At 39.0% G+C, this 16,145-nt stretch overlaps 2 protein-coding genes across 10 annotated transcripts in view; one reads left to right on the top strand and one right to left on the bottom strand.

Moving 5' to 3' along the window:
- Positions 1-121: 121 nt before the first annotated feature.
- On the bottom strand, positions 122-14,127 carry TEX55 (testis expressed 55). 9 transcript variants are annotated; one of them, XR_002005067.4, is made up of 4 exons: positions 12,580-14,127; positions 11,845-11,988; positions 8,791-8,937; positions 122-271 (listed from the first exon to the last, which is right to left on the bottom strand). XR_002005067.4 is itself a non-coding variant. In XM_019022908.4 (4 exons), the coding sequence occupies exons 1-4, from the start codon at positions 14,071-14,073 to the stop codon at positions 236-238; spliced, it is 1,737 nt and encodes a 578-aa protein (XP_018878453.4). In that variant the 5' UTR covers positions 14,074-14,127; the 3' UTR covers positions 122-235. The 9 variants fall into 9 exon arrangements, 8 of the variants coding, with proteins under 8 accessions (XP_018878453.4, XP_018878454.4, XP_055239673.2 ...); XM_019022908.4 differs by having other exon boundaries at positions 8,875-8,937; XM_019022909.4 differs by having other exon boundaries at positions 8,875-8,934.
- A 77-nt stretch (positions 14,128-14,204) lies between these two features.
- The window catches only part of IGSF11 (immunoglobulin superfamily member 11), a 236,298-nt gene continuing 234,357 nt past the window's right edge, over positions 14,205-16,145 (top strand). Inside the window, exon 1 of the mRNA XM_031009708.3 lies at positions 14,205-14,450. The gene's annotated coding sequence lies outside the window, so the exon portion shown is untranslated. The remainder of the gene's footprint in view (positions 14,451-16,145) is intronic.

Below are 16,145 nucleotides of genomic sequence, written 5' to 3'. Positions count from 1 at the left end.
ATGCATAAGTATAATGTGTATATTTTTGTATGATTATCCAGAGAGATATCTGTAATTGTTATGTAAATTTTACATAGATATTCCATAGATTTTTTACTTAAAAATTAAGAACGCATTCAGGTAGAGTCACCACTAATGTCTATTCAAAACCATTTTTTTTTCAGATGGAAAACAGAACATAGTATTGACACATGATTGTAAACAATACTGAAGAGAGGCTCGTTCTTTGTAGATTTCACATTTTGTCTCTCTTTTTCATCATTTCCTGCACCTATGGAGAATGAAAAACAATTTTTTTCCACTAGCAATTTTGGTTTACTTGGAATTACCATATTTTGTGAGGCTAAAATATGTAGAGATTCAAAATACAGAAATCCTTATATTGAGATGGTGCAAATAATTTGTACTTTGATACATCAAGGACATATGTTACAATCTCTGTGGGAACCATTATAAAATATCGTGAGGATTATAAGAGCAGTGACCACATTCTGTATAAGACTGTAACAGTAGACCCATGTCATATATATATATGTCCAAAACCCACAGAATGTACAACACAAAGAAAGAACCCTAATGTAAACTATGGTCTTTAGTTAATAATAATGTATCAATACTGGCTCACCAATTTGTAACAGGTGTACCACATTAATGCAAAATGTTAATAATAGGAGAAATTAGTGGTGGGAGATGAGGGAAGGGTAAGGAGATATATGGAAACTTCTTTCTGCCCAATTTTTCTATAAATTTAAAACTGCTCTAAAAAATAAAGTTCACTAATTTAAAAAATTTCCCCAATAAGAAACAACAAAAAATAAAAGTAGATAGCTTCTAAGCCAACAGAGGGAAAAAATGGAATGATAAAAGAAGGCAAAAAGTAAAGAAAAAGAAACATAATAAGTAGGGCAAATAGCACATAGCAAAACAAGAGATTGAACCTCAAATATATCTTTAATTGTACTAATTGTAAATGGTTAAAAACTTGCCATATTTGAATACTTATGATAAAAAAGCAAAAACTCAACTATATGCTATTTATAAAAAACATATCTGAAACCTAAGAACAGGGGAAAATTAAAAGTAATAAGGATAGAAAAATATAGTACCATTTACATGTTAACAAAAATAAATCTGGTATAGCCACAATAATGTTGAACCAAGTAGTCAGAGTATGTGATATACCTCTTTATAATAAATAGTTCAATTTACCAGAAATAAATAAGAATTCTAAATTCATATACACTTAATAACATAACCCCCAAGCACATATACACAGCAAAAACTGACTGAACTATAGGGAGATAGACAAATTCACAATCATATTAGAAGACTTGAACAACATGTTTAGTAAGCCTGACCCAATGGATACATTCAGAACACTTGCCAATGATTGCAGAATAAACCTTTCTTTTAAACTACAAAAAATTTATTCACAACTATTAACCATATGCTGTATCATAAAGCAAGTAAACACATTTCAAAGATTTGATGTTATACAAAGTATGTTCTATGAACAAAGTGCAATTGACTTAGAAACCAAAAGATAACTACAAAATCCAATATCTAATAATTTGTACAAATAATATAATGTCCCCAAACCCATAAGTTGAAGAAGAAATTATAATACATATTAGAAACTATCTAGAACTAAATTAAATGAAAATACTATATATTTAAATTTATGTGATAAAGCTTTAAATGCGAATATTATTTTTTAACAAGGAGGTTCTGCTTCCTAAATACAGGAAAGGCACTTAAAAATGACTCCTGCAGGTAACAGCTGTATACAATGGACAAAATAAAACACCCACCTCACCCACTACAAACAAACCAACACAAAAATCAAACCAAACCAAAACATAACTTCCTGAAGGCTCTGGAGCCTAAACAAAGACAGATAAATTTTAAAGGAAAGTCTAAACTTGGACCAAGTGACCAAAATGAGTTCTTCATTTCTTCAACTTTGACCCAATAGTAATAACAGTCACAGACAGCTGTGGCAGTGCAAGAACGCCTAAAACTCTGATAAGAAATCCCGCTGTCTTTCTGTATGGAAGAATCAGGGGAAGTAGCCTGGCCAAATATGACCAGATTCTGAAGAGTGAGGGAGAATTCTGAAAGGGGAAAACGATTCTCCAATATTGTGTATGAACTTCAGGCTGACCCCTAGAACACGTACTCATAGGACAAATTCAAAGTAATGTGAATTCATCTGAGCAATGACCTGTTAATCACATGAGGCAAGAAAGAACTTACTTTGAATCTAACCATATTAACTGCCATTTAAAAAAAATCAACATTTATCAGAAGACCATAGCTAATCTCAGTCTACACAATATAATATTAACGATATCCCAGGTTATCTAAAATTATTCTACTTATAGAAAACATGGAAATTCACTTTAAATGAAAAAGACAATCAGTAGATGCCAACTCCAAGATGATCTGGTATTGAGGTTACTAGACAAGCACTTTATTTTTGAGACAGTCTCACTTTGTCACCCAGGCCAGAGTGCAGTGGTGCAATCTTGGCTCACTGCAACCTCCACCTCCTGGGTTCCAGTGATTCTAGTGCCTCAGCCTCCCAAGTAGCTGGGATTACAGGTACGCACCACCACACTCAGCTAATTTTTTTTTTTTTTTTTGAGACGGAATCTCGCTCTGTCACCCAGGATGGAGTGCAGTGGCACGATCTCGGCTCACTGCAAGCTCTGCCTCCCAGGTTCACACCATTCTCCTGCCTCAGCCTCCTGAGTAGCTGGGACTACAGGTGCCTGCCACCACGGCTGGCTAATTTTTTGTATTTTTAGGAGAGACGGGGTTTTACCATGTTGGCCAGGCTGACTTCGAACTCCTGGCCTCAAGTGATCTGCCCACCTTGGCCTCCCAAAGTGCTGGGATTATAGGCATGAGCCACTGCACTTGGCTCTAGACAAGCACTTTAAAGCAGCTGTAATAACTAACTATGCTCAATCAAATAAAGGAAAATACACCAGAAATGAAGGAAAATGTAGGAAATAGAAGACAGAAAGTTAAAAAAAAAAGGAACTGAAGAAACCACATGGGGACCCATCAAGGGAGTGAGAGGACATAGAAAACAGAGAAGAGCAAAGCTGAGCAGCCAGTCACCTGGGACTGGCCTGGAGGCAAGTGAAGCTCCCCAGTAAGGGGAAAAGGTGAGAACCCACAGGGGATCCACACTACCCACAGGGACTTATGCAATCCTAGGAATGGAAGAACACCCATGACTCCCACAGGGCCTCTAGACTGATACTGAGAACCATCTAGATTTCTGCAGAAGCAACATTAAAGTCCACAGGAACACCCACAGGCCTTGGGTGCTGGAGCAGCCTGCTGCAAGCTGCCATAGCCCCAATAAAGGCCACAGTCATGATGCCAGAGAGCAGTCAGATTGCTCCACTCCCCCTCAACAGATAAGGCTCAGTGTCAGCTTCCAGCACAGTGGTCCCACACCTGCCTGAACTCTGGCAGAAGACACAGTTCCTGCTTTTTCTCCAGGAAGCACCCAAACAGCAGATGAGGTTACTCTACCCACTCCTGCTGCTCCTAGGCAAGTGTGACATGCTGGATGGGGCTTCCAGCAGAGAAGACCTGCCTCTGCCTAAACTCTGTGGGCAGGTGCAGCTACTTGTTCTCCCAGGAAGCACCTGGATGGTGGGCCAGATTACTCCACCCAACTGCTGCTCCTAGACATAAAAGACTCCCTGGCTGGGGCTTCCACACAGTGGCCACACCTCTGCCTGAACTCTGTGAGTGGGCACAGCTCTGTGTTCCCCCAGGATATGCCTGGATAATGGACCAGGTGACTTCATTCACCCCTGCTGTTCCTAGCTAGGTGGGACTTACTGATTTGTGCAGCTCCCAAGCAAGGGGGAAGCTCCCACTCTCAGAGCAATGAAACTGGTGAAACGCCCAGGTTCTCAGGCTGGTTGGGGAGCAGGTGTGCCTCCCTCCACAGGGCCAGTTAGGGAAGGGTATGGCCTGACTGCCAGCTGTGGCCCCTGCCTGAGGGAGCCCTGCAGCCCAGAACGCCTAACAAAGGAAAGGCAGGTACAGAGCTAGTGATTGGTGGTGGCTCCCCCAAAGCCCAGGAGTGAACCTAGTTGAGGGGGAGTGGTCATCTCCCTCTTCTCTACTGCGGAGCACTACTGTGAATGTGTCAAAATACAAAAGAGCAGAGGGCTAAGAGCCTATCTGCTGGCTACTACTCTTAAGCACCATCTACTGGATTTCAGCCCAAATTATAACACTAAAAATATGTTGCCAGTATACAGCATCTGTGAAACCTAAAGTAAAAACCCAGCCACAAAAATTCTGCACAGAGCTTTGGACCTCTGAAAGCAAGCAGAAATGAAGCCAACTGACTATACTCAACTTCCACCACAGTTAAAGAAACACTAGCCCTCACACATGAGAAAGAATCAATGCAAAATCTCTGGTAATTCCAAAAGCCAAAGTGACCCTTTACCTCCAAATTAACAGACTAGTCCCCCAGCAATGGTTTTAAACCAGATTGAAATGACAGACAGAATTCAGAATCTGGATGGCAAGAAAGATCATTGAGATCCAGCAGAAAGTTGAAACCCAACCCAAGGAATCCACTAAAATGATCCATTTTAGGAACTGCAAGATGAAATAACCATTTTAAGAAAGAACCAAACTGAACTTATGGAATTGAAGAATTCACTTCAAGAATGACTAATACAGTTAGCATCATTAACAGAAGAATTGACCAAGGTGAGGAAAGAATATCAGAGCTGGAAGACCAGTTTTTCGAATAAATTCAGTCAGACGAAAATTTTTTTTAAATTTAAAAAATGAATAAAACCTCCAAAAAAATGTGGGATTGTGAAGGGACCAAATCTATGACTCGCTGACATTCCTGAGAGAAAAGGAGAGAGAATAAACAACTTGGAAAACAGAGTGAGGATATAGTTCACGAAAATTTCCCCAATCTCACCACAGAGGTGGACATATAAATTTAAGAAAAATAGAGAACCCCTGTGAGATACCACACAAGACAAGCATCCCCCAAGGCACATAGTCATCAGATTCACCAAGATGAACATAAAAGAAAAAAATCTTAAAGGCAGTCAGAGAGAGAGGTCAGGAACCTACAAGGGGAACCCAATCAGGCTAGCAGCAGACCTCTCAGCACAAACTTGGAAAAACCATTACCAGCCACTATAAAAATACCCCAAAGTACACAGACCAACGACACTATGAAACAACTATGTTAACAAGTCTTTAAAATTAACCAGCCAGCATGATGATGACAGGACCAAATTCACACATAACAATATTAGCCTTAAATGTAAATGGGCTAAATGCCCCATTAAAAGACACAGAATGGCAAGCTGGATAAAAAGACAAGACCTATTGGTGTGCTGAACTCAAGAGACATCTCACATGCAAAGACACACACAGGCTCAAAATTAAGAGATACAGGAAAATTTACAAAGCAAATGGAAAGCAGAAAAAAGCAGGGGTTGCAATCCTAGTTTCTGACCAAATAGACTTTAAACCAAAAAAGGACAAAAAAGACAAGGAAGGACATTACAAAATGGTAAAGGGTTTGATTCAGCAAGAAGAGCTAACTCTTCTAAATACATATGCACTCAATACAGGAGCACCCAGATTCATAAAACAAGTTCTTAAAGACCTACAAAGAGACTTAGACCCCCATAAAACAATAGTGGGAGACTTTAATACCCCACTGTTACTATTAGACAGATTGTCGAGACAGAAAATTAAAAAAGATATTCAGGACTAGAACTCAGCTCTGGACCAACTGGACCTGATAGATATCTACAGAACTCTCCACCCCAAAACAACAGAATATACAATTTTTTTTGGTGCCACATGGCACTTACTCTAAAATTGATCACATAATTGGAAGTAAAACACTTCTCAGCAAATGTAAAAGATGTGAAATCATAACAAACAGTGTCTCAGACTGCAGTCCAATCAAATTAGATCTCAAGGTTAGGAAACCCACTCAAAACCACACAACTACATGGAAATTGAACAACCTGCTCCTGAACGACTTTTGGGTAAATAATGAAATTAAGGCAGAAATCAAGAAGTTATTTGAAACCAATCAGAACAAAAAGACAACATACCAGAACCTCTGGGATATAGCTAAAGCAGTCTTAAGAGGGAAATTTATAGCCCTAAATGCACATCGAAAAGCTAGAAAGGTCTCAAATCGTCACCCTAACATCGCAAGTAAAAGAACTAGAGAACTAAGAGCAAACAAACCCCAGAGCTAGCAGAAGACAAGAAATTACCAAGCTCAGAGTGAAACTGAAGGAGATAGAGACACAAAAAACACTTCAAAAAAATCAGTGAATTCAGGAGCTGGTTTAAAAAAGTATCAATAGATAGGCTGCTAGTTAGAGTAATAAAGAAGAAAAGAGAGAAGATTCAAATAAACACAATCAGAAATGGTAAGGGGGATACCACCACTGACCCCACAGAAATACAAACAACCATCAGAGAATACTAGAAGGTATCACACTAGGTGAATTCAAAGTATACTACAAAGCTACAGTAACCAAAACAGCATGGTACTGGCATAAAAACAGACACATAGACTAACGGAACAGAATGGACAACTCAGAAATATATCCATGCACTTACAGTCAACTCATTTTTGACAAAGATGCCAATAACATATTTTGGGGGAAAGAACAGACTCTTTAATAAATGATGCTTGGTAAACAGGATGTCCATATGCAGAAGAATAAAACTGCATCCCTATCTTTCACTATATATAAAAATCAACTCAAAATGGATTACAGACTTAAATGTAAAACCTGAAACTTCAAAAATACTAGAAGAAAACATTGGACAAATGCAACAGGACATTGATCTGAATGAAGATTTTCAGGTAAGACCTCAAAAGTCAAGGCAACAAAAGCAAAACTAGACAAATGAGATTACATCAAGTAATCTCAAGTAATCTAGCCTCATTAAAAAAAGCTTCTCTGCACAGCAAACAAAATGAGTTAAGAGACAACCTACAAAGTGGGAAAAATATTTGCAAACTATTCATCTGACAAGGGATTAACAACTAGAGGAACTCAGACAACTCAGCAAAAAATAACACAACTTTAAAATAAGCAAAAGATCTGAATATACATATCTCCAAATAAGGTATACAGATTGTCAAGATGTACATGGAAAAATGCTCAACATCACTAATCATCAGGGAAATGCAAATCAAAACCACAATGAGATGCCATCTCATCCCAGTTAGAATGGCTATTATCAAAAAGACCAACAAACAAACAAACAAACCAACAACTAAAACAAAAAAGCAAACCACCAAACAAACCAAGTGCTGGTGAAGGTATGAAGAAACAGGAATACTGCACACTACTGGTGGAAATGTAAAGTATTACAGCCATTATGAAAAATATATCAAGTTTCCTAAACAAAGCTAAAAATAGAACTACCATATAATTGAGCAATCCCACTGCTGGCTATATTTCCAAAGGAAAGGAAATCTGTTTTGAAGAGATACCTGCACTCCCGTGTTTACTACAGCGCTATTCAAAAGTTCCAAGGTAAGGAATCAACCTAAGTGTTTATCAACACATGAATGGATAAAGAAAATGTGGCACATATATATAACGGAATACTATGCAGGCATAAAAAGAAGGAAGTCCTGTTATTTGCAGCAACACGGATGGAACTGGAGATCTTTATGTTAAGTGAACTAAGCCAGGCACAGAAAGACAAACAATACAATAGAAAAATAAGTATTTCCAAATGGCCAATAAACAAATGAAAAGATGTGCAACTGCCTTAGTAATCAGGAAAAGGCAAAATGAAACGGCAATGATATATTACTATTCACCTATCAAAATGGCTGATGCTAAAAACACTGATAGTAGTAAGCATTGGTAAGGATGTGGAACAACTGGAACTCTTACACACTGCTGATGGGAACACAGATTGGTATAATCACTTTGGGAAATCGTTTGAAATAATCTACTAAAGCTGAGGAAACACACACCCTACGATCCAGCAATTACTCTTCAAGGTATGCACTCAAGAGAAATGTGTTACCAAAGGACATGTGCAAGAAGGTTTACAGCAAAAATTTTTGTAATAACTCCAAGTTGGAAACAACCTGAATTCCCATTGAAAGGATAAATTCTGGTATTCTACACAATGAATACTGTACAGCAGGCTTGTCCAACCTGCAGTTTGTGGGCTGCATGTGGTCCAGGACAGCTTTGAATGAGGTCCAACACAAATTCATAAACTTTCTTAAAATATTATTAGTTTTTTTTTTGCGATTTTTTTTCTCGTCAGCTATCATTGTTAGTGTATTTTATGTGTGGCTCCAATTTGTCTTCCAAAGTGGCCCAGGAAAGCCAAAAGATTGGACACCCATGCCAATTAAAATGAATGAGCTATAGCCACACACAACAGCACGGATCAATCCCAATGACATAATTTTGAGCATAAGAAACCAGATACAATTGATTATATATGATATGGTTCCCTTTATATACAGTTCAAAAGCTGACAAATATAAACACAAGTGTTTCATGATTCAGGTTTAGTGAAAAATTATAAAGAAAAGTGAGGAGGTCATTGTCATAAAGGTCATAAAGAATCCTTTTGTGGGAAGTAATAACTGTGAGGGAAAGGAGGGGGGCTTCTGGGATGCTGGTTATGTTTTATTTATTTTTTAAAAACTTGAATGGTAGTTACAGGTATGTTTACTTCATAAGAATTCAGAGTTGTACGTACTTCGTTCTATACACTTTGCTGTATGTGTGCTGTATTTTACAATAAAGAGAATAAAAAGGTTGTTCTTTTTCTCCAATTCTATACCTGGCACAGCATAAAATTCAGGGGGTCTTCTGGCTTTTCATAGACTAAGTTTTCAGTAATCTGCTGAGAAAGAGAGCATAAGGCATCACATTATGGTTCTGAGCAAAAGTTATGTGGTCAGGTTATATTTGATGCTATCTTTCCCACTAACCTAACACATACCATAGCTTTTGTTTTTTTCAGAGATGGGTTCCCACTCTGTCACTCAAGATGGAATGCAGTGGTACTATCATAGTTCATAGCTCACTACAGCTTCAAACTCCTGGGCTCAAGGAATCTTCCTGCCTCAGCATCCTGAGTAGCTAGGACTATAGGTGCACACCACTATTTCTGGCTCACTATGGTATTTTGAAGAAATTCGTGTATTTCTAGAAAGTAACAGCTTACTTTATTATTACTAATAAAATTAGGCAAATTAAGGTAAAATTTAGAGAAATAGAAATTTAGTATAAATAGCAATTGATATTTTTACTAGTTTCCAAGATCACAGAGATAGGGAGAAAGTTTGGAAGATAATATTTGTTTTGAGAACTGTGGTCTTGCTAGATTGAGAAATTAATAAATTATTTGCTTTGAAGAACAGTACAAGAAAAACCTTCGAAATAAAAATTTTAAAACACTGCACAATTTTGCATAGAAACTTCCTTCTGAGACATTTGATTCTAAATGGCAAAAATGATGTTCAGTATTATAATATTATGAAAAAGTATATATCAAACTTTAGATTCACTTCCATACTTTTGTTGTTATTGAATAAATTAAAAAATTATAATAAAGTAGGCACAATTCTCACTTGCAGGGCATAAAAATCAGGCAAATTTCAGGATAAAATAATCAGGTCTATTTAAGGCACCAACATCATTCCATTATGTATTTTATATCTATTTCTGTTGAACACACATTTAATTACCATTTTTTCCTATGACAATGTTGCATGCATAAGCAGTTTTTTCTTCACAGGTGAAGAAAATTATAAAATGATTAAAACTCTACTGTCTCAATGGAAGTCTCAACAGGTTTCATCCTTCAGTTTAATAATTAGTAGTTCTTTAATTAAAGCCAGAAACCCAGACATTAGTACTCTTCCAACAAAAAGACATTTGAAAAAGGAAAAGGCATAGACCAAGGTTAATGAAGTAGACATCACTTATCCTTATTTTATATGAGGAATCTTAGGTTCACAAAAGTTAAATAATTTTTCCCAAATCACAAAGATAAGAAGTGCAAAGTTAGGATTTGAGACTTGGGCTAACAGATTACAAAATCTGTGCTCTTTCCTCCATGCTCTACTTCTTTGCATTCAAAAATTTTCAGTTTAAAGATTTTCATTTGAGGTAAGCCATTGTTATTTTACACCTTTCTAACCACAAGTTCCAGCACCACATTCTGAGGTCAATGAGATTTGTAATTTGAAGAATTAGAAGCAATTTTAAAGTATTTCTTTTCCCCTCTAGAGAATGTGCATTCTTAGATGGTCACGAGATTGGTCATCTTTTGAAAGTATAGTCGTGTTCCATATAGTGATGTGTTTCAAGATTTTAATGGAGTTGAAAAATTCCTATTGTCTAGTGACGTCATAGCTGTCATAATGCCATAGTGCAAAGCATTACTCGTGTCTGTGGTGAAGCTGGTGTAAACAAACCTACTTTGCTACCAGTTGTATAAAAATATAGCACACGAAGTTATTTACAATACATCCTACTTGAAAATAAATGACTATGCTGCTGGTTTATGTACTTGCTATGTGATTTATTTAGAATGTACACTGTCTACCTATTTAAAAAAGTTAACTGTAGAACAGCAGGGAGGTTTTTCAGGGGGTATTCCAGAAGGCATTGTTATCACAGGAGATGAGAGCTCCATGCATGTTATTGCCTCTGAAGACCTTCCAGTGGGACAAGTTGTGAAGGTGGAAGACAGTGATATTGATGATCCTGATCCTGTAGGCATAGGCTAATGTGTGTATTTGTGTCTTAGTTTTTATCAAAAATGTTTAAAAAGTAGAAAAATAAAAGTAAAAAAAAATTTAAAAATAGAACCAAGGTTACAGAATAAGAATGTAAAGAAAAACATTTTTGTATAGCTGTACTATGTGTATTTTAAGCTAAGCGTTATTACAAAACAGTCAGATTAAAAAAATTTAAAAATTTATAAAGTAAAAAGGCTACAGTAAGCTAAGGTTAATTTGGTTTTGAAGAAAAATATGTTAAAAAATTTAGTGTAGCCTAACTGTACAATGTTTCTAAAGTCTACAGTATTGTACAGTAACATCCAAGGCCTTTACACTGACTCACCACTCACTCACTGACTCGCTCAGAGCAACTTCCAGGCCTGCAAGCTCCATACATAGTTAAGTACTCCATAGAGGTGTACCATTTTTATCTCTCATATGGTAATTGTACTGTATGTTTTCTATGTTTAGATACACAAATACTTCCCATTGTGTTACAATTGCCTACAGTATTCACTATAATAATGTACAATACAGGTTTGTGGCCTAGGAGCAATAGTCTATGCCATATAGCCTAAGTGTGTGGTAGGCTATATCATCTAGATTTGTGTAAGTACACTGATGTTTACACAGTGACAAAATTGCCTAATGATGCATGTTTCAGAACTCTCAGAAGATATCCTCGTTATTAAGCAACACGTGACGGTATAATACTTCTGCCTGGATTGCCTTTTTCTCTTCTTTTCAATTGATAATATTTTGTCCTTCCTTCCTAGACTGGCTATTTAACCCTTTGGCCAAGTTTTTCCGTATCAACCAACCTACCCGATCTCTAATCCCTCTGAATGGCTTCATATGATGGTATCATCTATTTGGTGTTTATCATTTACTACTTATGGTAACTACATCTTAATGCACTTATTGTCTTCTCAATTAGAATATATCCCTTTTTACAGAATACACCCTTTCTTGTACCTCTTGAAAAACTTATAATTAAAGAGAGAAATTGAGAGGTTTACCTGGAATATTTGCAGAATGTGGTGTTTTTCCATGTATTGGAGTGAAACTTGGTAAGGATCTTCATAAACTATAGAAGGGAACCTTCTATAAGTTTGATTGCGTATACGATAACCCTTTCCTTGCTCAATTTCTGAAAATTCATCCTGAAATTTAAATCCCCCACCAAAGAGTCCTTAGTAAACCTGAAGGGCCTAGGAATTGTCATTATCAGTGAAACCTGATGTTGATGAGATCTTAACACCAGGAGTTGGAGAAAAGACACATTTTTAAGAGAGACTTGGATAATCCTCCAGGTCTCCAGGTGCAATATAATGCACCTCATGTCCTGGGAGGTACCTTAGGCATTGCCAATCAACTTCAAGTACTTTTCCCTTCACAGGGATGTCTAATCGACTCCAAATTCCCTTCTCCTGGTAGAAGCCCAGAGAGTGAAAATGACTTAATATCACAGAGTTAGTTGCAGAACCAGGACTTAAAATGCAGGTTTCCTGAATCCTGGTTTATTAATCCTTCCTGAATGGCCTTTGGGTAGTAGAGAAGGCAATACTTCTCTTTTATTTCCCATCCTTCTCTTGCCCTTCCTGAAATTATGGGTCACACATACCACAACATGTGGGTTTATTCTTTATCCTTGATGCAACATGTGCCCTTCCATTGTACCCCTATTTTTACTCTCCAGGCCCCGTCTAGATCTCTGATCTCCCAGGTAGGTATCAAACGCCCATTTAACTTACAGATTTGGTTACTATGGCTTGAGTTTTTTCTTGACTGCTGGTATAGTTCAATTTGGATGAGATGGAGGGGAGTCTTGGGAAAAGGGCTTGGTCTTTTGCTTGGAAGTTACTGGTGAATCTGGCATCAGCTGGGTTGTAGGCTGGGATAGTGGTTGCATTTTGAGTTTCCATTTCAACTGAAGGCTTGGAATTGAGGTCTACTTGGCTATCCTCAAATTTGCAGGGTTGTACTCTGTAGTCAGCCTCTTTGTCCTCTTTGCTGTTGCCTAACTGGGGAAATGTTCTGTCTTCAGACTGGCCAAGTGTTTCATAGTAAGACAGCTGGTCTTTATGATTAGCTTGTCTGTCTGCTAAGTGGTCAATCTGGTCAGGTTCAGTGTAGTGAGCATTGTCAACTGGAGGTTGATCAGCATTACTATGAGCTTGGTCAATAGCCTGGTGTTCAGCTAGTTCAGTGGCTTGGCCATACACTTGGTGGTGAGTCTTTACAGATGTTTTGTGGTCAACGAGGCCATACAATCTGAGGTCAGTCTGCTCAGAAGTTCCTTGGTCAGCCAGGCCAGCCAATCTGTAGTCAGTCTTCTCAGAACTTCTTCTCCTAACTTTCCCTGACATTCTGCGGTCAATCTGTACGGAAGGTCTTTGGTCAGATGGTACGGACGATCCACTGTCAATCTGTACAGAAGGACTTCGGTCAGATGGGATGGATGACCCACTGTCAATCTGCACAGAAGGTCTTCTCTCAGATAGTTTGGATAATCTGTGTGTAATCTGCTCAGAAGTTCTTCGCTCAGCCTCGCCAGACATTCTGCGGTCCGTCTGCTGGGAAGCTCTTCTCTCAGACTGGCCTGCCATTCTGTGGTCGGTCTGTTTAGAAGCTCTTCGGTTAGACTGTGTAGATAATCTACCACTAATCTGCTCGGAAGTTCTTCTCTCAGCCTGGCCTGACATTCTGTGGTCAATCTGTCTGGAACCTCTCTGGTCAGATGGCATAGACAGTCTACCATCAATCTGCCCAGAAGTTCTTCTCTCAGCCTGGCTAGGTAATCTTCGTTCAGTCTGTTCAGCAGTTCTTTCCTCCGTCAGGCCAGACACCTGACCATCACTCTGTTCATACTGTACATTATTAGCTTGGCTAGATGCCTTGCCTTCAGTCTGTTCAGACGGTGTTTGGTTAACCTGATCATCTGCTCTAAGGTCAGAAACATCAGCAGGGTTGGATGCTCTGCGGCCAGTCTGACCAGGTGTACTATGCCCATTTTGTTCAGCTACTCCGTTGGTAGCTTGGCTAAATATGCTGGATTCAGCCTGGCTAGGCACTCTTAGGGCAGTCTGGTCAGCTATTCTGTGAGCAGTGTGGTTATCTGCCTTCCTTTTGGCCTGGTTCTTCTGGTCGTCTTCTTCCTGGCCCTTAGTATGGCCAGCACTTGAGGGAGCGGCTGGGCTTTCATGTTTCAAGGGTTCAGCCAGAGCCTCTTGCGGAGGCTCTTCCATTTCCTGCCGCGTCCCTGACTGGTCTAGGTTGCCAGGCACTGTGGGTGGGGTTGGGCTGGGTCGTCTAGGCGACCCTCCAGGAACGCCCCATGATTCCCACGGGCTTTGTTCGGGTCACTGCGTGCGTCAGGGCGAGTGGCCGTCCCGCTGTTGTAAGTGGAGGGACGGCAGTCAGCTGACCCTGCAGCGCGCAGGCGAGCGCAGGGAGTACGCCATGTCCTGAGAAGGGGCGATTCTCAGGCTCTGGCAGTTAGAGCTTCTCCTCACCCTGCCGAGCAACCAGGCCACGGGGCTCCGTGCATCGCCACCTAGAGTGTTACCCTCTTCCTTGTTCACGGAGGTTCTCCGCAGTGTGTGAGAAAGAGGCCCTCTCTCAGGTACTGCTCCTCTGATTAACATCCCCCACCGCACCTCCAAATGTCAACAGATGAACACACAACCAGCTGCACGAGGACCACAAAACTGAACAGAGGTTGTTGCTATTGCCATCCCCTTTGGGTATAGCTGTCTTGGCAGTGGAAACTCCTGCCCCAAGGTGTTTTCTTGCTGGATTAGACATATGATCTGTGGCGGGAGAGCCAGAGAGAGGAGAGAAGATCCAGTGAGAATGGGTTCTAAAACTGCACCATCTAGTGGTCTTACAGCAGAGAGGCGAGTTAGAAGGAGGCCAAATCAGAGTTCCAGAAAGGAAGGGAGTAAGGAAAGTGGGAGAAAGATACCAGAAGGAATATTTAGCAAGTGGAGAATTTGTATTTGATAGTGTTGGCCAGTGGGGCCCAGTTTTTGAGATTTGGTCCTCCCCCTTTGCAATCAACCTTAAGAATGCACCTCAGAGTCAGTAGGCTGTCTGCTTTCAGGAGTAGGCCAGTACAGAGGTGGTGATTGATGAGACAAATTACTTTGACCTTGCAAAGCCTGAAATCACTGAGGCAGGCCAAGGGTTGGTAGTGTGATGCCAGATATTCCTTTAGTAGGGATTTAACTGCATTAAACAATTAGAAATGAGACTTAAAATCCAAATTCAAATACTTGTGATCGAAGTGTGACAGGGAGAGTGGATACACTTGACACCATACTTACGAATGGAAAGGGGAATCTAAGCACACTGAAGTAAAGTCATTTATGTAACAGTGCCTAGAACATAATAGGTGCTCAAGAAGTGCTTGTTGAATGTCACTTTATGAATTATCTACCTTATTTATTTAAAACTGCATGACACCATTGGATACTGTGTTTAGAGTAAAATAGGTCTTGGGCTATGGCTTGTAGCTTCAAAGGGCTATTGGTTTTGGAGATTTATTTTTCCATTTTATAACTTGAATGTAATAATCATAGAAATATAAAAAAGAAAGCGTAAAGAAAAAAATTCCCAAACACTCAAGAGATAACCTTTATTGACATTTTGATGTTTATCCTTCTGGAAATACCCCCATGCAAGTCTATGTGTCTATATCTATAGGTATGTATATATTTTACAAAATGATGATTTATCAATTTGAGATCTTTTTTTTTAATGTAGCTGTTTTATAGTTACAAATTTCCCTCTAAGCTGATGCTTTTGCTGCATCTCTCAAGTGTTTGGTGTTATGTTTTCATTCATCTGAAGATATTTTCTCATTTTCTCTGTGATTTTTTTTCTTTGATACATTGGTTGTTTAAAAGTATGTTGTCTAATTTTCCAAATATGTATGAATTTTCCAGTTTTCCTTCTCTTATTGATTTCTAGCTTCATTCTGCTGTGTTCAGAGAAGATACATTGTATGGTTTCAATCTTTTAAAATATATTAAGGCTTGTTTTGTGGCCTAACATATGGTTTATCCTGGAGAATATTCCATGGAAAGAATGTGTATTTGCTATTGTTGGGTGGAATGTTCTTCATATGTGTTAGGTCTAATTGGTTAATAGTGTTCAAGTCCTATATTTTCTTACTGGCCTTCTGTCTAGTGTTCTACTCATTATTGAAAGTGAGAAACACAAAAAATCAGCCGGGTGTGGTGGTGTGCACCTGTGGTCCCAGCTACTGGTGGGCTGAGGTGGGAGGATTGCTTGAGACCAGGAGGTTGAGGCTGTC

The sequence above is a fragment of the Gorilla gorilla genome, chromosome 2 (assembly GCF_029281585.2).
Source record: "Gorilla gorilla gorilla isolate KB3781 chromosome 2, NHGRI_mGorGor1-v2.1_pri, whole genome shotgun sequence".
NCBI classification, from domain to species: Eukaryota; Metazoa; Chordata; class Mammalia; order Primates; family Hominidae; genus Gorilla; species Gorilla gorilla.
This window is presented reverse-complemented; position numbering and strand designations above follow the sequence as displayed.

Excerpts from the sequence above, each read along its gene's own strand:
- TEX55 (XM_019022908.4), bottom strand. The coding sequence starts at position 14,073 with ATGGAAGAGCCTCCGCAAGAGGCTCTGGCTGAACCCTTGAAACATGAA. Across the intron at positions 8,938-11,844 it reads ACATTCTGCAAATATTCCAG|CAGATTACTGAAAACTTAGT; the intron begins GTAAACCTCTCA and ends TCTCTTTCTCAG. Across the intron at positions 272-8,874 it reads TGAATTTTATGCTGTGCCAG|GTGCAGGAAATGATGAAAAA; the intron begins GTATAGAATTGG and ends CATTCTCCATAG.